The sequence below is a fragment of the Seriola dumerili genome, unplaced genomic scaffold, assembly GCF_002260705.1.
Source record: "Seriola dumerili isolate Sdu_G_001 unplaced genomic scaffold, Sdu_1.0 BDQW01000533.1, whole genome shotgun sequence".
Classification (NCBI taxonomy): domain Eukaryota; kingdom Metazoa; phylum Chordata; class Actinopteri; order Carangiformes; family Carangidae; genus Seriola; species Seriola dumerili.
Genome location: NW_019174788.1, coordinates 1,915,255 through 1,938,417, shown reverse-complemented (window position 1 = coordinate 1,938,417; position 23,163 = coordinate 1,915,255). Strand labels below are relative to the sequence as shown.

Genomic DNA, 23,163 nt, shown 5'->3' with positions numbered 1-23,163 from the left:
AAGTTGAAAGTGTTTCACAAACATTTAAGGAGACGAGATGAGAAAGGAGAAATATTACAAGGACGAGAAACCAGTCACACTCCACACACATCTGTGACAGTTGTTTCACTGGCTGTTTGAAGCAAATAAACACAGACAGCACAAACAGTTCAGCAGTCACATTTTTACAAATAAGGCAACACAGCAAAGTGGCTTTGCGTTATTTCTGAACGCATCTTTGCAAAGGTTGGTCAGTAGAAAGCTTTGAGTGTGAAGAACTGGGACTAGGTTTCAGTAAGAATCTATATCAGTGAAGTTGATGAAATCGAAACAGTAACTAGCTGTTATCTGTTGTTTCCTCCCCTCCCTCAATGTGAGTCCAGTGGACAGATTGAGCATGGCTTTGGTTTCGAGCCGGTGTGGTCTGATTAACACAGGAAAATGGGCCTATGTATCACTCCATTAGCGGCAGACAGAGGGTTCTGCTGATAGTGACCACTCTGCCATTACATGCTGTCATAAGATACTCCCATTTTCCCCATTTTCTGCATCCCCCACCAGCCTCTGCTCCAAATTACTTTATTGTGGAGATGAAGCTGGTCAGCCTGGCAGAAGGTAGAGTAGTTTTCTGTCTCTCCTCCCTAAACCTGATGCATATAATCATGCACATATAGGGCTGCAGCTAATGATTATTATTACTATTATTGTTTGTTGTTGTTTTGTTTTTTTAAATGATAATTTACCAAAGTAATATTAGAGAATAATGGAAAATAGCAAGCACAGTTTCCCGGAGTCAAGGATGATTTGTCCTACCACCAGTCCAAAACCCAAAGGTATTCAGTTTAAAATGATATAAAACAGAAATAAGCATTAAATACTGGAGCAGGTTAACATTGGACATTATCACTTTACAAATGGCCTAAATGGTAAATGGTTTCTTTTACTTTTATTCTAATCAACCTTGATTTAAGCAGGTGTAGACCTGCATAAAGAGTTGCAAACTAAATCAGCTAATGGATTAAACAAAAGACTAAAAAAAACAAATTCTTTGTCCTTAAATAAATAGTCAGTTAGTCGGATTAATTCAATGTAAGTGTCTTGATTAAGCCAATTTTTTAAGGAAAAATCTGAAAGATTCTGTTGTTCCAGTTTCTCAATTGTGAGAATTTTCTGCTCTTCTTGGTCTCGTGTGATAATGAACTTAATATTTGGTCATTGAAGTGAAAAAAAAGCAATCATCTTGGGTGTTTTATGCCATTTTATGATCTGAACAATTATTCAAGAGAAGAATCAGCAGATTAACTCACAATAAAAGTAACTGTTCATCACAGGCCTACAAATAACAATTCTAAAATAGGTATAAACTGACAATGATACACAGATATCAGATCCATCAGTTTAAATTTCATTTGCAGCAGAAAACAAGAGAGTTTTCTTTTCCGTCTGTTTGTACTTTTGGTACAAACAGCACATGCAGATATGTCGTGTGATCAACATCGTCAATGAACTTTCTGTGGACTGAGTGAGAGAATAATTGGCCTACATACGTACTTAAGTTGTTTGCCCGGACACTAAGTTTGTAATTCTGGCTTTCACCTTTCCATCTATCATTCTCTGTCTTTCTCAAACACACACACACTCTTGTGATGAGTGCTCTGGTGCTTGCTGACATGAGCCTGCAACTGGAGATGGCAGGTGTCAGTCAAATGTTCCCATTAAGATGGAAATGATGAATTCACTGAGCAGGAAGAAGTGTTTGACAGGACAGAAGCTGGGTCAAACTCGTTCAGTGATCAGCCCGCGTCGTTCCACGGCAAACACTCGATTTATCTTTGAGCATGAGATATGGTGCGCTGCAGTGAGATGAATACATAACATTTATGTGCTCTGTCTGCTTTGGAGCCATAATTGGACAATTTGTTTCTGCAGCTGTAGTAAAAATAATTGAGTATAGCCATTGTAACAGTCTGGATTTTCATAATTAGTGCAGCAAAAGTAGGATTTCTGACAACAGTTATCATGATGGTCACTGCTATTCCCAGAAGTACTTGTCTTAGAAATTTACATTACTAGGACTGATGATGAAAGGGGTGAAAAGCGAAAGTGAGTTCACAGTGGAGCCCTTTTTCCTCTCTGTATAGCATATGGTCTACCTGTATCCATGGCAACCTGAAAGGAGAGTATTATACAAGATGAAGGGAACTGGAAGCGGAGAGACAGGGCATATTTGTTTTGATGTAGTCACATTGCATGAAAGAGGATGGCAGCCATTGAATGTGTCTACCCATGATGCCCCGGGACAACTCTCTGCCAGCGGCGACTTCACTTTCCCTTCTCTCTCTCGCATTGTGACGTTTCAAAAAGCGTCAAGCATCCCAAACAAGACGGCTTCATCTCTGTACCCTCATGAAAGATCAGATTCTTTGAGATCTTTGATATCATGTTTTGTTTTGTTTTTTTATTTCCTTGAAATATGAAACCTGCAGCTTCTTTAAAAGAAGATGTATATGACCAAAGTTCACAGTAGACAGACACAGTTGGATCCAGTCAGCAGAATCTCACTGTGATATGGACAAAAGTGGTTTAGAAAACTCCTCTGAGGTGTTGCACAGGTGATACAGGGAGGAGACGGGGATGGATCAGATTTTAGCTCAGCTGTGCAAGCCCCAGTTTCAACCGATTTTTTTTTTTTTATAAATGGCCACAATCATTCCTAACTTTAACTGTCTGTCATTGCAACCAGGATAACTCCCCTGGTCTTAGCAAAGTTTTCATTTCAACTCATACCACAATGTTTCACTAAACGTGAGCAAGTCGTTGATTTGTCTCCAAATCATGCTTGTACATACACTCCTTAAACTCAGATTCAAGGTAAACACAGAGAAACTTTCCCCCCTCAACAACATTCATGTAAAGTAACAATAAGTGAAACTCATTTGTGAGAGGGGGGTACTTTAAAGTATACATTATTTCACACACAAGAAAAAACACTTGAGCCAAAGAATCCTGCACACTGTCTTTCATGATAAATTCATGAATTTAAACTGATGGAGGCCTGAGGACCAAACACTGTTATTAAAGTGAGCACAACAGTGTGTGGGATTCTTTGGATCCTTTCTCAAGTTTTTCCTCTACACAGTTTTTAATAGTTCTTTATGGTGTAAAATAATTTTTCCAAAGAGTCACTGAAAAAGCTAAAATGAGAGAAAAGTCATAAAAAAATAAGCATGTGGGACTCTCTAATGCCCAGGTTGGAAACTGCTGGTCTAGCAGAGCAGATGTGTAAAGAATGTACAGTCATGCTCAAAATTAAAATTGAAAATGAATCAGCATCACCTCCAGCATGATCATTTTTATTGACCTGTAATTACTTCCCAGAGAACAGCAGGATATATCACCACTGTTCCTCCCGGCTCCACCTGCTTCCTCCACATCATTGCCTCAAAGTGAATCCTGTGCACGTCAATTCTCCATGGCCAATTCCACCACTGTTTCTGCTCCCCTTGAGCTCATTTGCCACCAATTCCTTCTCCACCATTCAAACTGTTTTCGGAAGCTGAGATTGGGCCAATTCCAGCAAGCACGACATTTCATTACAGCCAAGAATTGAACACATGGTGACCTCCACTCAGCTCCCGGCTCTCATATCAGGTCAAGGCTTCCTTTCTCTTCCTGAGAAAAAAGTTTTTAATTTTTTTTCCAGCCAACTGCTAAAGAGCGGTGGCTGCACAATCACAGCTCTCATAATGATATCAATCAGAGCCAATCAGTGCTCCCCTTTGAAGTGGCATGCTAATTTGGACCTTAATGAACCTCATCTTAGTAGGATTTTGTCACCAACTCTGTGATTGCATTGATCAAGTTAACCTGCATAGTAACTCAGTGGGGGTAACATGTCTTGATTTGCCTGTCAGACGTTCATGGGGAGAAAATGTCGTTGCAGCTTCAAAGTGGGGAAGCTGGCTGAAACCAGCAAAGGCTAGCAGTGACTGGGCAGAGAGCCAGTGTAGTAGGACTGGAAAGTGCTTTCTTTTTCTGCCAAACAGTGTTTTGGCAACGTCCATATCCTCACATTCTGCCCACGGAGCACAGACATCAAGTCTGGCGTTCGGTCAAGGTATTGAACCAAGGCGGGAAAAAGCTCTCTAATGTTTCTCCAATTCCCCAACTCTTGACCCCTCCCCTCATTTCTTTTGTCGGTTTTCTCAGGTGTGACAGGACATGTGGTGAGTTGGCAGCAGTGATGACAGATATATTCAGATGCTTGAGTCACGTAAAATCAGCAGCGCCACAGAGACATTTATTATCACACATATTAATATCCTTAACAAAAATCAAGATACTCATTATTGTTATAGTATTTAATATATCATACTACCGGTTCACTATCAACTGTGCATCAACAAAGGCATTTTGATGTTTTTGCTGGTCAAGGTGAAGCTAATAAACAATAAACATGTATTATGACAAAAAAATCTCTAATTTAAGATCAAGAAGTTATGACGTAATTGTTGACTTCTACATGTGTTTAATTCTTCAAATAAAAGGTCTGCTGTTCTGCCGTTTCGACCATACCCAATACAAATACCAACAGTTGTTTGTGAAAGTTCATTCTTTACTTTGGGAGTAGTAGTAGACCAATCAAACCTCATCTCAAGGCCCACTCACTAGGGTTTTTCAGAGGTTTCAACGGCATCTCACAGTCTTCATCAACGGATGGAGCTCAGTTATCCTGGAATTTGAGACTCCATCCACTGCTGAAGATGATGAAATGCAACTGAAAGCTCCATGTAAGTAAGTGGGTCCTTGAATTAAGATTGTTTTGTTTTCCCAAATTAAGTGGTAGTATCTTAAAAGACAAATTGAGGCAGATAAATTTATTTTGGGGACACGTTCAAATAATGTGATTACTGTACACAAGCAGATATTTTTTTACTTCAGTTTATTCACTAATGGATTGAAAGTAGATGCCAATTCATTCATTGTGTACAATACAGTATGTAGAAAAGTAATGTAACTCTAATGTAACTTTCAATGTCATACAAATATAGAAAAGTAAAAGCACAATAGTTTCCCCTGAAATACAATAGAACCAAAATGTATCCTGCAATGGATGTTGGCTATACGAGAACTTTAGCCCGACTGAATTTAAAAATGCTCAAGTTGTTCTCAGGGGATTAGTAAATGTAACCTAATCCTGCTGTGAGAAATTAAAAAGTAGAAAAAGAAAAAAAAATAGAAGAAAAAAGAAAAAATTACTGAACCGTTCACAACCACCCAGACACCCACAAAAAACAAAACGGCGTCTGAGTGTGTCTGGAATATTCAATAGAGAGTGTGAGATTATAAAAATGGAAAACTAAGAGATGAGGAAAGGATAAAAAGCTTTCTTTTTATATAATAAAGCTGTAATTGTTAAGCTGAGAGCTCAGGTACAGTTGCTGCCAGACACTCAGGCCACTTTAATTGCCATCCACAGGTGAAAACAACTTCTCTAAACACTCAACTGAATCCAAACGTCTGATGGCCGCTTCACTTTTTAAGATTGAGCGAGCGGTGAAGTTGTTTCTGTGTCTGTCTGCTAATTGGGATGTTTAAGGCGATGGAAAATTGGCAGATCAGTGGTCTAAGAAGCTGTGCTGAGAGGGGAAAGACAAAGAAAGAAAGAGGAGGCAAGTGAATAACAGAGCCGTGGTGAGACGGTTCGCAGCTGCCAAGCAGGTATAGCTGCCCTCACAATGTGACACATCTGCCACCTCAAACTGGGTGCACACAGGAGCTGCCAGCTACCACCGCTCCTGCTCTTTCTCTCTCCCACATGGTCCTACAAAGACAAGTGAGCTCTTCTCACATGCCACGGCGGTTTGGAATAAGCCTTAGCAGTGCCAGGTGCTGCTGAAGAGACAGACAAGAAAAAAATAAGGAATGTTAAGCCTCCTCTGTGGACATTACTGCGGCAGGAATGACAGCATGCCTGCCCAGGAGACACCTTGGCTCTGCTGTTGTCACCATTGTGGACACAGCAAGTCCCTGCAGCCCTCTGAAATTAATACAAGCTGACCAGCAGCCTGCTCTCCCAGGCTCGATGGGGACGGCAGGCTTATTCAGGGTGACAGAACCTGTGACTTGTCCCAGCAAAGCCTGGGTGTCCTAACTGGGCTTGGACATTCACAAACGCCACTCGGCATGAAGCACTCTCTTGATTACTGCTGACACTGGCTTAGATAAGTGAAATATCCACACGAAGGTGACTTTCACAAAGCACTGACTTGTCCAGATAAGTCAGTCTGTGTCCTTCCAAAGAATGTAAGCACATCTATCCCTCAATGAACACTTTCCCTTTATTACCCTGAGCGTTTAAAGCATGGCCTACTCCGAGTGCAGCCTCACCAGCAAACATTCACTCTCCTCTCTGCAGGATTTGCTCTGTTGTTACAAAACGGCAAATAATTGGTAATGTACTGCTACGCTAAGCTGATTGTTTTCCACGCATCAATGAATAACATTTAAACATCTGAGTCACAACCCAGGGCCAACCACTGACTCACATATCAACACTGGCACTCAGATGTGACAAATCCCGTCTCTCACACACACACACACACACACACACACACACACACACACATATACAAACTCACTTACGAGTCTAAAGTCTGACCATTTATGCAGCTCAGTTTTTTTGTGCTGGCTCATCGATTGAAGATCTCCTGATGCAATCAACAGCTGTCTCTCAGCTGAGTGGGGAGCTGATGGCTGCCTGGTGGTGTTCTGCCTCAGTGTTGCCCGTCAGGGTCAGCCCCATCACATTCCCTCTTTATGTGCACATTTCTACACTGAGCTGACAAACAGTAATGTTCCTCACAGGCGGTGGGCTGCCTGTGAGTGGTAGCATGTTGGTGGGTGGTTTTAGCTTGTCCATTTGAGTCCATTTGAGCTCACCATGTCTGTGGATTTAAACCTGCAATAACTTTTTCTTTTTTTTTTTTTGGCCACTTTGGAGGTAGTGGAAATAATCTGTGAACATGGCATTGATAGATCATCCTTTTCAGTTGAAATGGAAAACTTATTTACAGATTCAGCAGTTAGCTTTCATTGACAGTCGTGTTTCAGCCACCCAGCAAACGTCCGATTTATTGAGTCCAGTCTTCTCCCTCCGTTAGCTCTGTTTTTGATCTCGACAGTGATCTCTACCAAATCCTGAGGAAAATGTGGTTCTTTAGCTGCTAAATGCTCCATTACGTATGTTCACCAGCTAGTTGCTAACTGTGTCTGTGTCCTGTTTGGGGTTAGTATTACCGTATATAGTGTGCCTTTTTTTTTTTTTTGTTGCTGAAAACGTCTGCTTGCCGTATCTGAAAACCACACAATGAGAGCTGTGAGAATGAACCAGAACTGTGAATTTATGGACCGCACAGCTGAACAATGAGCTGAAACTCGCCATAAAGCTCTGTAAAGCCCAGGTGTCACATCGTTTTCACATTGTCATTTGATATATTGCTATTGTAAAATATTGGTTACAGCCGTGAGCATTTTCTTCCTCCACTGTCTGATCAGCCAGCTCACTGCCAGGAAAAAGGGATAGTTGTATATTTTATCTGAACAGGTTGACAAATATGTTCTGTTCCAGAGAGGATATTGATTTAGTGCGTTGCACTCAAATGTGGCTTTCTGAACAATTTGGCAGTCTTGCATTTGTCATGTTGAGCTACCCATCGCTCTTCGCTCTCTCTCTCTCTCTGTCCCTTTCTCCACTCTTTTAAAACCCGGGGCCAGAGACACAAAAACTGTTTAGATTCATGATTAAAACTGTGTACGCAAATGTGCTTGTGTCCGGCCCTCTTTTCCCCCTAAGGATGTAGACACACCCTTAATTAGCTGTGTGCGTATTAGGACTCCTGCCTGCTCCACCACTCATTAGATGTGTCAATTAAAAGCACGACAAAGAGGAGGTTTGATTTTACAGATTGTGTTACGTCACAAAGGATTTCCAACAAGCTGTCTTTATGCGGCGCTATTTATAGTATAGTGTGTCATTTATTAAGCACATGGACCTGAAAACAGTCATTATTAAACATCAGGAAAATCATCACTGTTTCAGTTGATAGTCGCTCAAAACACAATAGAGAATAAAATAAAACTTTATTGTCAAGGGGAAATTAAATGATTTCTGTTGTTTTGATTAAAAAAAGATTTATGAATTATTTTTGATATTTTTAAAAACAACACTGCAGATTAATGTCAGATTAATGTCCTCCCTGCTTGGCCTTAGAGAGCTGTGTGCATGCATGCGAGGTCTGAAGTACTGTATATGCGAGGAGAGCACTTTCTCACTTTACCGTGTGCTGTGGGAAATGGCATATGCATGATTTTCATGCTTACCTTCATTTATACATCTGGTCCCTTCTTTTTCTCCATCATACCAACATTTCTTTTTTTTCCTTTCCCTTCTCCATCTTTTGCGCACACTCCTTTCCCTCTACTCCTGCACTTCCTCTTCTTCTTGGCGCTTGGTGAGCAGTAACATTTAATTAGCATCAAAAGCTCATGCACTATCTATGAGCTGTGACATTTGTGGCAAGACAGGGATCCCTCAGATGACCCCCGGGGGCCCTCGCTCATCAAGGGGTCCTGGGAATATCAGACACCATTACTCACCATCTTGTAAGAATATTAAGCCCGGAGATATTCCAGTTCTTGTGACAGGTCAAAACTGCAAGCAATCCTGCTACGAAGAAGGATGTCAGAGTGATTCATCGTTATTTATATTGTTGCTCATGCTTGTGGCTGTTTTTTGTTTTTTTGTTTGTTTTTTTTTTTTCGGTGCAGTGTAATTACTTTTTCTAGTTATTGGTTTGACTGCTGCTTTTTTCTTCATTTGACCAAAGTGTGAATACCCATGCAACACAAGTGACATTTCAACAAAGTCAACAACACACTGAGAAAAAACTGCACTGAACTATATTGGCATCTTCCAGAAGAAATGGCTAGGGCCCAGTGACCACAGTTTTACTGGTACTAATCTCAGGTGGAAAAGCTACGAGCCTTATGCCCTGAAGCATGGCTCTGCTCTGGCATTGCCTCAGTGGGCACACAGTCAGTACAGCACCATTGTTACCAGGACTGCCCATGTTTCCGCTGCTATTTTTTGATATGGTCAAACTGAAGTTATTCAGCCACTACATGTGCAGACTTCCCAATTCTACAAGTGAGCATAATGTATGAAGAGATTTGAAAAATATTGGGAATTCCCTTCCTGTGGATAAAAGGAAACTGGAATTTGGACTACGCAGCAGCTTGGCATAGTAGTTTAATTATGAAATTAAGCTGGTTTAACACTTTGATGATTTGAGTGACCTCCTTTCTCTTTGGGCTCAGACAAGCTGTACTGTACTGTATTTGTTTTCCTTACCCCCAGTGCCTGAATCCTGCACCTGGGTCTTTTGGCAAGAGTCAAGCAAATCTGTTGTGCTTTCCTAACATTATTTGCCTTCAAATTGATGAAGCATGTCCAACCCCAAACAAAAATCCTCTTTACTGTCGAGCTGCGTGCCTGAACTGGAGGCAGGAATTGTGTTGATGTGTGCCAGCGAGGAGACAGAGGAGTGGCAGCAGGATGGATACCACCCCCCGCTGAGAAAATGAGTGGAATCACAGCATTTTCCACCCAGCTGACACCCAAGACAGATGGAGCTAGTGAAAGACTGCAGCGCAGCCTCAGCCGAGACCATGGCAACAGTGTGTACACGGCAACAGGAAGCCTGCAAAGCCAATCAGAAAGGAGAAAGCACTGCCATCTAAGTAGGTCCCTGAGGTAGACTCATAGAGGATGATAGCCGAATGGATGGAGATTGGTGCTGAAAGAATCAAGAAGATCCATCATCCAGCTCATGGAAGTTTGAGAGGAATATAACACCATATGCTTCATATCCTAAAGGGATGATTTGATATAGGCTGCAACAACTACCATTTTAGATCACAGGCAAAATGGCATGTCATCAGCAATGCCTCTGTAGTGCTGTTAAACAGAAGCGAACTAAAGCCTCAAGGCATGACTATGGTTAATGTGTTTTTAGGAGTATACACAGTGTGTCACGTGAAAGGGCTGCCTCACTATCCGAATTCACCTGATTTTCCCCCCGTTATTGTATTTCTGTGCTGTTGCCCGCAGGGAATTTGTCATTTCAATTTTCTCCTCAGAGCAGAAGATCAGCTGCAGAAATGCAACCTTACACCAGATAGATTCAGTGTCTCGCTCAAGGACACTTGAGTACGCTTGACCCCAGGCCCCATTGCTGTATGATAGTCTGACTTCCCTACACTCAGTAAACCACCTTGTTGACCAAGCAGCTTGTTGCTGAAAGGTTTTTTTTTTTTTTTTTTTTTTAAATTCACTAAAACATTTACAGCATCAGCAGATTGATGTACTAGATCTAGAAAATGTACCTGCTAGCAGGCTTGTGGTCGGCAGAAATGTTATTTTCTTTACTGTGGTGAAAACCAAACGCTCTCAGCATTATCACACCATCTATTTCAGATGGAAAGGCACATGGTGCAATGTGGGGAGGCCAAGGTAAATGCCACAAAACATGTTCTCATTGCACAGGACATCATAGCACATTCACTTAAAAGTGGATGGCAAAACTGCTCTCTTTCATCAATAGAATTTGTGTTTGTTGAAAAAGCATCAGCTTTCCTATTAGGTTTGAAATGCAATCGCCTGATATCGAAGCTGAATGTGAACTTCACGCGACCCTGATTTTAAATTCTCCGATCAATCACGTCTGCCACATTTTCTGACACTCCCGCCTTGTCTGCGAGAGTGCAGGCAGTGTTTAATTTATGTGTGCCAGAAAAACACATTCAAACTATCGCCTCTGCATTTTCCAGATGAGCTCTGCAGCACTGTAACACCTTTGTTTCGACTCCCACTCTCAGACTCATCAGTGCGTGAGACAGATAAAACATCAACAAAGGTACAGTATAATTGTATATATTACCATTGCAAATAGTTTTGACCTTTTAGCTCTTCACAATATCCCTCCTTTTTTTAATCAAGAAAAATCCAGTTTCACCTTGTACGCCTATAATTTTTTTTTTCTTTTTTGAAATACATGACATTACAACTCGCTGATGAAACGTCTATCATTATAAGAAGAGAGCCACTGCCTTCGCTCTTACCCTGTTCGAAGAACTTGTGAAATTGAGTTTCTGGAGTGTCTTACTCGTTTCAATTTTTGAGGAAGCAGTGAAATTTTGCGGGTCTGAATGGTGGTTATCTATGCTAAGCAGCCTGTGCACTGTGTTAAGCTGAATTGCCTTTTATTTTCAGACTCCGTGGAGGCTTGGTGATTATGTAGGGTTTTTTTTTTTTTAAGAGGGATGGATAACATAGACTTTTTGTCACTCAGGGCAGCAACTTCACTCCAAAGACATCTCACTTCAGAGAAACAGTGGAGTTAAATCACTGCATGTGCTTCTCGGGCTGACATAAGTGACAGCACGTCCCTGGCTTCCCAAGTGCACTCTGCTACTGTACCTCTCCGCCACATTCCTATTCATTGTCAGCTGCTGACAACAAAATAACCTCCTGCAGCAGAAACTCATGCTATAAACATTCCTGTCTGAAAGCATGTTGTATGGCATCTTAATTTACAGTAGAGACATACACTTTAAGAGGACATAAACACATTTTCTGACAAACATCTGCCTCTCTCTGGCTTCCACCCACACACACACACACACACACACACACACACACACACACTGGCTCCCCCACATGCGTGGCATCACAGTGGCCATATCCCTCACTGAGTCGAGCCTTTGATGAGGCAGGCGATGCTTTGAAGCTCGGCTCTGCCATCAGCAGCTTTTAAAGAAGCGCCACTTCTCTCTCTCCCTCACACATACACACACACACACACAAACAACTTGCTCGTATTGCCAGCTGAACCACAGTTTCCACACTAGGCCACACAGATAACCCAAATCTGATCTTCCTCATCTCGCCTCACCTCCTCTCGTCCCAGTCAAAGATTCACACTCAAACCTCCCACATTCTCCCTCTCCCTCTCTCTCTCTCTCTCTCTCCCTCTCTCTCTCTCTCTCTCTCTCTCTCTCTGTGTCTCTCCCACCGAGGCTGTGACTGCTTTATCTTCTACACTTTATCCTCACCCCCTCATCGCATTGTGTTCCTCCAATCTCATTAACACCCTCATGCAATCCGCTGGCTCTTTTCACACGGATTATGTTTATCTCTTTCTGAGAATAAACAACAGGTATTTGCAGTATATTTATTGTCCAGTAGTCAGAGATATGTTGGAGGAGGAGGTGTGGACCTTTTTTTAAAAGTATAAAACAAGAAATTAATTCCTGTTCTGTGCACTTCTGTTGGCACCACTTACACTGGAGAAGGCACTGCTTCTTTGTCATCTCTGATTTTTGCTCTGCTACAGGCTCATCCGGGAATGATTATGTTGGTTGGGCTGTCTTTTGGAAGAGAGCATATCTTACATCTTAGCTATGCTACTAGCATTGCTCTAGGGATAACAATATTGGCGTGGCCGGTCCACCACTTTGGTTCAAACTGAAATAACTATCGGATGGATTGTACTGGGATTTTGTACAGATACTGCATTCATAGTGTTGGTATTTTTGTGTATAGGTATTATTTGTGAGGCAGGTGGGTATGGTTACGGGTATGACATGGAACAAAGATCCCAGACCAGAATCAACCTGGTGATGATTGGTGACAATTAGGCCGCCAGGCTGCCCCTACATCTTAATCTATCAATGATATTCACTGTACCCATTTCAAGACATCTGAGAGCTGACATTAAACTTTTTGACTTTTTTTGACTTTCTGTTCTGTTGCTGATTGCAAGTTGCTGACAAGATATAAAAAAAAAAAGTGTGTGAAAAGTTTAATCCATCACCCACACAGTCTTGGAATGTCTCAGCCATTTGCATCCAACTGACAGACAGTCTCAGACAGTTTTTATCTCTTAGACTTTAACAAGATCTCTCAGATTTCCTCAAGTTTCTTGGGGAGTATTGTCTGGCTGTGCCCACACAGCCATGTACCTGTTAGCTCTTCTGTGTGGCTGAGTGGGCCAAGAGGTGCCTGTTGTCCTCCTACACCGGGCCTGGGAGTCTCTGTCATGGCCCTAATGAGAAGTGGACCTGACATCTTCGCCAACCACTGCTCCTCTCAGCGTCCCATCAGCCCCCACTTCTTGCTGTTCTTCTTCCCGGTAATGATGGCAGAGATGTTGTGGCACTGGGCAAATTGTAGGTTGAATTATTGATGGGTCACCGGGCCTGTCTGGTCTGTTGCTACAGGGAGGACTGATCATGTATGACATCCGTCAGAGCGTAAACAGGTATAAGAGTGTTGCTACGTGACAGGAAAGCTCTTTTATTTTTCTAGTGTGCAGTGTTGAGTGTGTGGCACAGGGGTAGCTGATGAGGTCCAGTATTCCAACAGTATTATCTCTCAAGGTGCAGAGACAATTGTTCATAGTGATTTGCTGCGACAGGTAGCTCGGAGATCTCCAGAAACACGCTGATCTCCATGTATTTTCTTAACAGTTGGGTATTAAGTCTACCCTCTGGGCTTCCTCCTCTTTCATTTCATGCGTGGTTATTGCAATAACATTGCACGCAACAATCAGCTTTAGATGACAACAAACAGTTCCATCTGATTTCCCATAGAAAAACTGAAGCATACACTGCCACTCGGTGGCTACCCAGTAATATGAAAAGATTATACTGAAACTGAAACATCCCAATAATGACCAGTTATGTTTATAACAGTCAATCAACCACATCTTCACAAGCATCCTTAATCCTCTGCAACAAGATGTTTTTTTTCTGTTTTGTTTTTTTGTCCTGGCTTTGACACACTAGACAGATATAATGATGTACTTTCATATTCATAGTAATTAGGGTAACATCAAGAGCTGAGGCACAAGGCAGAGCGTATATATGCACAATAATTGCATCGCTGAATGGAAAGAAATAACAGCAACTGTTGTATTATACAGTAGCAGCAGTCAGCAAACGGTGAAATCATTTGTATAAGCCCAGTTTAGTGGGTCAAAGGGAGGGGGAAGTAGGTAGTAGGGGAAGTAGTAGGGGAGAGTAGGTGGGCGGCTCCTACTTGAGAGGAGAACATTTAAGCTGATGAACATTGCTTAACAATATAGCTGTAATGTGGACTAATTTAGAGCTACTCCTTTCCAGCGGGGGCTTGATTGAGCAGCCACCACTTGTTTGTTTTTCAATTTGGGCTTCGGTGGGTACTTACATTTTACCGCTGCGTTTGTTCGCTGAGAAGTCCTAATGTCTAATTTATTGGATCTGCTTTAACATGTTAGCCTACTCGCTCTCAGGCGATGCTATGCTGCATAAATTATGCAGAGTTCTTTCTGACATCAGGAGTGAGAGGCTGATGTGAGGCTGCGTGCTGCAACTTAGCAGACAGCGTTCAAGACATCTATGTCACTCTGCCAGCTTTACCGATTGAGACGTTGCAACGTGTGTCGCAGGCAGAAAATTGCAGCCTTGTGGAATAAAACGGAGCACAGTGAAATCACTGGCACGGATGCCAGTAGTAATAACATGTACCTTTTAAAATTTGAAATCATTAGACTTCCTTTGGTAATGGTTTGCAGAGAGTACACAGAACAATAGACACCACAGGCTTTCTGTTATCTTGCCCATTTTAACCTTGAATATTTCACTGAGATTCAGACATGTTGAACCATAGTCGAGTGTTGGAGCTGCGACCTGTGGGCTCTTCTGCTTCACAGTCAGCTCACACCAGCAGGTTGTGAAATGAAGAACGAAATCAATGTGCAAGAAAAGGTCTCCTCCTGTCAGTCTTGTCAAATCTAGCTGAAAGGGTATAAATATTGGGGTAGATGATTGAAGCCAAGACTTGTAATATTTCTTTCAATCATGATGACTGCACCCAATGACTGAGATACCAGTGGAGTATCTGCTTCTTTGAGTATTCCTGTGTTCCCCCTGCTGTGCCCATGAAGCTGCAGAGAAAAGAAAAAGGAACCTAATAATGATCAATGCCGCTGGGAGAGAAACTAAACAAACCAGGTGCAGCTTTTTTCCTGGTCACCTCACATTGAGTAAATGAGCATCTTATAATGGCCTCAGCAGAATGAAACCTTCCAGCCAGCAGCGGTTGTTGAAACATGTTTTATCGTTTATGTGTGTGGGTGTGTGCATAAATTTTTCTTAACTCAAACCATAGAAAACATATTGAAAAAAAAATTCTCTCTCATCCTCACACGGCTGAGTGCAAACATGTTTTATAAGCTTTACTATTTATATCTCTAAATGAAAGTAAAAATTATTTCATTGATTTCCAGTAGGGTTATAATGCAGACACACAGGGTTACATAATAATTCTCGTGTTTGGTTTTTGTTACGATCCTTATTGTGGAGATCACAATAACCAATTTCAGCGTTATTTGTTATTTGCTCAATTTATTTAAATGTTTTTGTTAAAGCTCCAAGTGGAAGAATCTTGCACGCTGACAGCAAATGCAGGCCGCTGTTCAAACTGTATACTCACTATAAGGCTCTTGGTTGAAGTGCTTGTGAATTAATCATTGTAACTTTATAGCATGATTTGTTTTAGGGCTTTAGGATTCATGTCTGGAGGAAGAAGCGCAGTGAGAAAAGAAAGGGAAATGAAATGCTATTCAGTTTTTAAAAGCCTGAAACGACAATTTGAGATTCAAGACTTGACTTTTTAATTTAGTATTTGGTTAGATAGCATTTATTTGGTCTCCTCACTTCCTGTAATTGAAATTGGTTCGTGAATATTTGTAAACTAGATCCAGCTAGATCCTTTATCTACTGTAAGGTGAACTGTGTCAGCCCTTTTTGTTAGTGATGAGCTGTTTAAGTGATTTTGATTGCACAAATACCAAACAGTATTTAGATCCAGCTTCATTTTGTTTAGGATTTGCTTCTTTCCTCTGTTTGATAAGAACGACTGAATATCTGTTGTCTGAATTTTGGTCTGACAAAACAAGACATTTGAAGACGTCACCTTGGGCTGTAGGAAGTCATGACTGACATTTTTTCATTATCATTTTATAGAACAGTTGATCAAAAAAAAAATATTGCAGTTTAGTCTGCAATGAAAACAATTGCTAATTATGCCAATACAGTACACTTAGGCAATGTAACATACAAAGAACTGCAAATATGTTGTTTGCCCACATAGTGATGGCACAAATATCAAAGATGGCAACAAAACTTCTTTCTTTTTCCTCCGGCTAATCCCACAGGTGATCACTGCCATCACAAGCTTTCTATGGGTCTATGAATGACATGCCAGTAAAGACAGTTCAGTTTTCAGTGTAAGGTTTTTTTTTATTTTTCCTTTGTGGACAGATCTAAATCTCTGCAACCTTTCATTTGCTTTTTCTATTTGGTTTCAAGAGTAAAAGCTGTTCCCTGACATTCAGTACAAAGGGAAAAGATGATCAGAAAATTACTGTGGACTTGACTGTTGGTGGAAGATATTGACGGAGGTAGAAGAGGTTAGTTTGCAGGTCTGTGTTCATAAGCTGCAAAATAGGAATTATTTATCTGTGGTCTAAGGAAAATGCCTTTTTTCTCAGCAAGGCAACATTAGAAGATTCTCCAAATGTCACCCACTGAGTTTTTAGATTCGGTCGTTATTTATGAAAGGTAGGAACTCGAAGTGACTTCTAGTGAACTCTTCGTACAGAGACAACCAGTTGCATGAAAATAACTGTGACTGTGCTGGACTTATCAAGACGACATTATGCATGCACTCTGCATGTGCTTTGCTCTCAGGAGTAGAGGACAGATTCAATGAAACCGCAAACAGTCCTCTGAAGTGGAGATAAAATGTGCCTTCAAACTGCAGATAGGTTTTCCATGACAGTGCTTCCCACCTATTTCTCATCTTCAGCAGATCAGGGTTCCTGCTCCTATATCTCTGTAATGTGAAGAAAGAGGTGGTGATAGCAGGTGTAAAAGAGACGGGGCTTTGTTCTCACATTAAAAGCCCACATTTTTACTCAGTAGATCAGGCACACTGAATCGGTTTGTGCAGCTGATGAAGCTCTTCACTGGCTGCTGAAACACATCAGCGACCAGTCACACATTTAGTCATTTGATTGCCACATTAAATTTTCACCATGCCCGTCACCTGTCTTATCAGGCATGAGAATGTGTCCCACATGTGAAGATGAAATGGGAAAATGGGTGAGACAACCTGCCTACCTGACAGCTGTGATAAGACTGCTGATATTCTATATTTTATTTACTGTTAACACATCCTATGAAAACGACCAAATCAAACAATATAACAGAAAAGTTCCCAGTAAATACACTATCTCTGCCTGTTTGACTACTGTTTAGGGATGTTCCAGTAAACTGGTTGTAATATATACTCATTTACCACTTTATTCCATACACCTGGCTAAAATGAATGCAGTCTAATAAAACAGTCCTGCAATAAATTAATAATTAAGCTAAATAACAGAAATACTTCTCTCTTATAAAAAACTGGCAACAGTACTGTGGTGAAACGCGCTGTTGGCAACAACACCAACAATTTCTATTACTGTCATTACTGTGACAAACATAAATACTACCGATGCATGTAATTAAGAGACAGACACTGTGCTGCATTTTAAGTTAAACTCCCATTCAACTGTCCTAAACCTTTAGCAAACTAACCTGCTTGTATTTCTGTTATGTTTGAGTGAAGTTATTTCATTTCGTTTTATTTCAGCTCCAGTAGTAATATTTCACGAAGACACATAGTGTACTGCGATTCTTTTCCTGGCCACAATAATTGTAGCAAGATGTGTTGGTAGAAGATATGTTGGTACTTTTTAAAGGTTTAGATTTTCAGAGGGGAAAAATGGAGCGGGGTCTGAGAGCCACAGGCAGGATAACTCAGTAGCAAAGTATTGAGAGACGAACTAAAATGTTGATTTTGGTCTTTTCTAGCTGTGTCGTAGTAAACTGGTATTGACCATAACCGTAATATTTAAAGAAAAAAAACCCAGAAATATTAATATTGTGATGGCAGATGTTAGGCCTTGTGGATCTTTTGTGTATCAGTTCTTTTTGTATGCTTTTGTATAGTTCTGGTTACAGACTCTCTCCACCTCTCTACGCTCGTATTCAGCCAAGAAATAAAACACTCAATAAACAACGTTAAAGATTAATGTGACTGATACCATTATTATTGTTTTTTCCAAATTTTCTGTAAATGTGACAATAATATTGTTATCATGAATTCCTTTAGCCATGATAATTGTGTAGTGAAAATCTGATATCGTGACAGCCCTAGTCTTTTCACAGGATTAGTTGACATAAAAAAACAACCAGCCTTTACCTTTAATTCAGAAATATGCTTCTCAAAATGTACAATGCATTTATTTTAGTTGTTGCATTCAGTTGTTGCTTTAAGTCTTCTGACAGTCAGACATATGGAGAGCTAAAAATGACAACATTCAGCTGGAATGGACGAGTGCAGATGCCCTTTTTCTCATGTACCTTGTTCCCCGAGGTGAGGGATGAGAGGGTTCACTGGTAAACAGAAGTGGCAGACCAAGAAAAGTTTCTCAATGCGTCTCTCCGCTGGGCTCTGATGATGTTTGCTATGGGAGAGATGACTGCATGTCTGATGCATGTCTTCAGTGGTTAAGAGCTGATAGAAAAGCCATTTGTGTCCAGCCTCCTATCTGCCATCCTACTGAGAATCGAAAGGAAAGACAGCGACCTGTCGGCTGTCACATTGGATCAATGTTGCTGTTTGTTGAGTTCCATCATGCTGTGGCTCCTATCAGTCAGCTGGAGAAAGTAAAAAAAAAAAAAAAGAACAAAATTGTGAACTTAAACAATGTTGGAATTTACTGAAAGCGATGCATTACTGGATGGATAGTAAGACGGTGCAAACAAACAAAGAACAATTACAGTAGCTCTTCAGTAAGCTCACATGCCGGAGGTGGCTCTCAGCGTGACACAAGAGACCAGCAGCATGTCAGTGAACACAGATTTATGAACATAGCCCTTAATTTAGCTTGTGTGCTGTGTACAGTAAATCACAGAGCAGATGCCAGCCAAAAGGGTTTTACTATAATTGATCAAGTAATTTATAAACAAACAAACAAAGATAAATGAGTGCAATATAATCAACTGCCCCTGCTCCATGCCTGTCTATTAGTTAAAAGTTCTGTATGTAACATTCAGGAAACCCTTGTTATTAATGACACTAGTGGCCATTAAGTGAACTGCAATCAGCATCCTGTTGCTTGTACTCTGTGGGAAGGTGAAAGCAAGTATCCTGGGCACCAGCCAAAACAGTGATGTGACACACAAGACTGAGCAGGATCCACCGGCTTCATGTTGATAAATTAGATTATAATAGTTTGACTATAAACTATATTTAAGACTATACTATATGTTTGACTCTCCAGCACTGGCACAGTGCTAAAACAAAGTGCAGCAGCAGGTCTGGCTATGCGAGACTGTAGTTTGACTAACATGAGTTTGTGTCGTGTCGGGAACCGGTCGTTTGTTGACATTAGCAAACTCCATTTCTAAGTCATTGTGAGCTAGTGTTATATACTGTTTGTGCTGTACTGTCTGTTTCGTTTAATGTGCATGATTACATATACAAAAGTACATTTTCATAGTGAAATTCAAAAAGATGTAAGCACAACACTAAAAGGAGGGCGAGTCTGTGTATATGTTTGTTTTGAACTGTGAGTGTGTCTGCTTTGAGAGTGTGTGCGTGTGTGTGTGCGTGTGCCTGTGGGCTTCTGGTTTGTTTGAGCAGCAGTGGTGGTAGAAAGAACCGACGAGGACAGATTAGACCAGTTGGAGGATCATTAGTGCTCTCTTTGATAGAATAGAGAGCCTGAGGATTCGAGAGAGCGTAACACACACACACACACACACACACACACACACACACACACACACACACACACACACACACCAGAATTTACAAGTGACTGTGTAATGCCAACCTGGTCCCATCCCACTACTTGGACACAGTAGTCTGTAAGCAGATTACTGGGAGCTTCTGATAAACACACAAAAAATATCAGAGCATCTTTTCCCCACTAACACAATCAATTCTGAGACCAAAACCACAACTTGTAAACAGGTTTTCTAAAGAAGCCTTTTATTTTTTCAGCTAAAGAAAAAGTCAGACTTCTCAAATGCATCACTGCTGTCTCAATACAAAGCAGTGATGCCTAAATAAACTGCAGTCTATAATTGGCTGCATCAAGCGATTATTTTCTTGATTAATCATTTGGTCTACAAAAATATCAGAACAGAACCGTGAACAATGTCCCTCACAGTATCCTAGAGCCAGATGTGATCTCAGTAAATCTCATAGTATTTGTCTGACCAACAAGACATCTTATTATTATGTTAATGAAAAGCAGAAAATTCTCATGTTTATCCATCAAATGTTTGGTATTTTGGCTTGGAATGTGAGTGATCACTCGATCATACAATAGTCTGTGGTCTACTAGCAAAATAATGATTTAAATCAGATAATATTTGATCAAACACCAATCATTCACTGCCAGCGTTTGATACTTAATGCTTTTGATACTTGGTGCTGGTTTTGCTGGTTCTTATACTTTAAGTCCTTCATTAAAAAGTACTGAGGTTCAGCACCCAACCCTAAACATCAACAGTTTGGATATAATGAAGGATCATGTCCAACATGCTACTTTGTGTGTGAAGCGCTCTTCATGTACAGCAGCAAACATCCTCTGACAGCATCTGTAAGAATATCTTATTAACAGCCCTGCATAAAACACAACAAATGGCAGGCTCTTGCCACTTGGAAATTGCAGTTGCAGATTCAGTGCTTAGTCTGTTTGTTCTTTTATTCAGTCATCCATTTATTAATTTATTTAATTTTTTAACCCCCAGCAGTGAGAGAGTCTGTCATACAGTGTTTTTATAAAGCTGCAAAGATCCCAAGAGGGTCGACTGAACGGCAATAATATTCATGAGAGTTTCATGCAAAGGCTCATGCGTGAGTTCTCAGAGGACGCTGAAGCTATGGGCTGTGAAATTAGCGCGTTAAAGCACGAGAGTGGGTGTAAAGGACTTGTGAATAGTGTATGTCATGTATGTACTGTAACATGCATGTACACTCGTTGGATTTAATTTACTAGACAATGAGAAAAGACTGGCTTAAAGAAGTTATTTTCCAAAAAAAACGTAGGTCACATTACTATGAATGTATTCCAGAGGTTTTCAAACTGTGAGGAAAATACACTGTGTGAGGTGAAAGGGGACAGGTGAATGCAGGTGTCGTAAAAAACAAACAAACTGGAACTTAACTAGTTATTGTAGTTTGGCCCAGTTATCAACACAATCAACAGTTTGAGCAGCAGCTGTGACACACAGCTAACGGAGATTTCTTCAGCATCAGAGTAATCCAGTGATGTCTTCAGTTGTCTGTACATGAATGCATACACTGCAAACAGGATGTGCTTATAGCTAATTCGAGTCACTTTTAATGGTGCAAATTTGCCATAATGTAAACAAATACAGGCTAAAACAACAGTTGCAGCCCACAGCATAACTTACTGAATGTATGGCAACATTTTGTCATCACATCATGATAATCTACCCAGAGTGTCAGACTTAAAAAAAATAACTTATGTATTCTAACAGCAACTAAACAGTAATACTTGTTCACTTTGCACAACAAAAAGTCAATATTATGTCACTATTTTTCAGACTACCTGTAGCCTGCAGTTGTAACATTGTCTTCATAGTGAAGGACAGTGGTTTCTAGCAATCTGACAGCAATTTCTTTTTCTCCATTTTCTCTTCATTCTCCTCAATTTTTCTGCTGACTCACTGCTCAACACTGCTGCCACGCTCACAAACTCCCTCTTTCTGACTGCTCTTTGTCTTTGTCTAGACTGTTTTCCCTCTGTACACCATGTCTGTCTCTTCTCAATCACTTTCTCTGCTCTCTCTTATCTCCGAGGCTTTCTGTCTCTTGTATGAATCTCCTCTCTTCCTCTTGCCTCTGCTATGCAACCTTGACCTCTTTTGTCTCTTCACCAGTCTCTCCCATTGTGTGGATTTCAGTATCTTACTTAACTTTCTTCATTTCTTTTCCCCAAGCATTGTTCCCACTGGCTAAAGAAGATGTAGTGACTGATAATCCAGCTCATAAGATGATACATTAACTCAGAGTCTGGCCGGTGGAGATGGGAAAGGAATTGCGGTTTTAAATGGACTGTTGTAGATTACATCAATGAGATCGCTTTTAATCTTGCTGGAGCTCTGTTGTTGCAAGCCTTATGTTTCACATTATTAGCTTTAGAGGGAAAAGGGGGTAAATGTGTGCAGGGCTTCTGAATCCCAGTCTTTCACTGCGATTTTTTTCTCTCTATGACAGGCAGTTTTTGCAGTTTTAGTACATATTTCAATTATTTATGGTATCGCAGCCAAGTTTTAGGTGTATTGATTGTCAGTTTACAAGGTTTTACAAGTTGCATTCCTTTGTGTTTTCTCTCCAGCTGTTCAAGAATAAGGTGTTGGAGCTGGGAGAGAAGCTGCTGCCTGCCTTCAACACGCCGACAGGAATCCCCCGAGGAGTCATCAACCTGGGAAGGTGAGTCTCAGCACCAGCCTTCACCTCCATCCGCCCCTCTCTGATAAAAGATCATATCAGGTTGGTTGGCATTAATCAGCACACAAAAGTCTTTTCATCTTAGAGGCCAGAAGGAAAGGTTGATTCCAAAGATTTGAGGCAACTTTGACATGCAAGTTATCAACATGTAGGAAAAATGCTAATATTGTAATTCTCAGTTAAGCTACGTGCAACAACACTGAATTTCAGCTTTCAGTTATGCCTTAGGACAGCTCTGCACACAAAAATAAACTTTCAGCTTGTCTTAAAGAAGCCAGAAATAACTCACATGAATTTGCAGCAATGACAGTAAACAACAAGAAGTGAATTTAGAAAAAAAATAAAAAAAGAACAAAAAAAGGGAAATCTTGTCAAATGGGCCCACAACCTCTGTTTAATGACAATGGAGCTGCTGCAGGCCAAGCTTTATAATGACGATGACATTTGGATAAGAATTAATCTGTGTTCATAAACACTTTGGA

General features: G+C 40.7%; 1 protein-coding gene across 2 annotated transcripts in view; it reads left to right on the top strand.

Moving 5' to 3' along the window:
- Window positions 1–23,163, top strand: part of LOC111235719 (mannosyl-oligosaccharide 1,2-alpha-mannosidase IA-like) — a 185,198-nt gene that overhangs the window by 140,888 nt on the left and 21,147 nt on the right. For both annotated transcript variants that reach the window (XM_022764232.1, XM_022764231.1), the window contains exon 5: window positions 22,569–22,663. In XM_022764232.1, coding sequence (XP_022619953.1) covers window positions 22,569–22,663 — 95 coding nt within the window. The remainder of the gene's footprint in view (window positions 1–22,568; window positions 22,664–23,163) is intronic.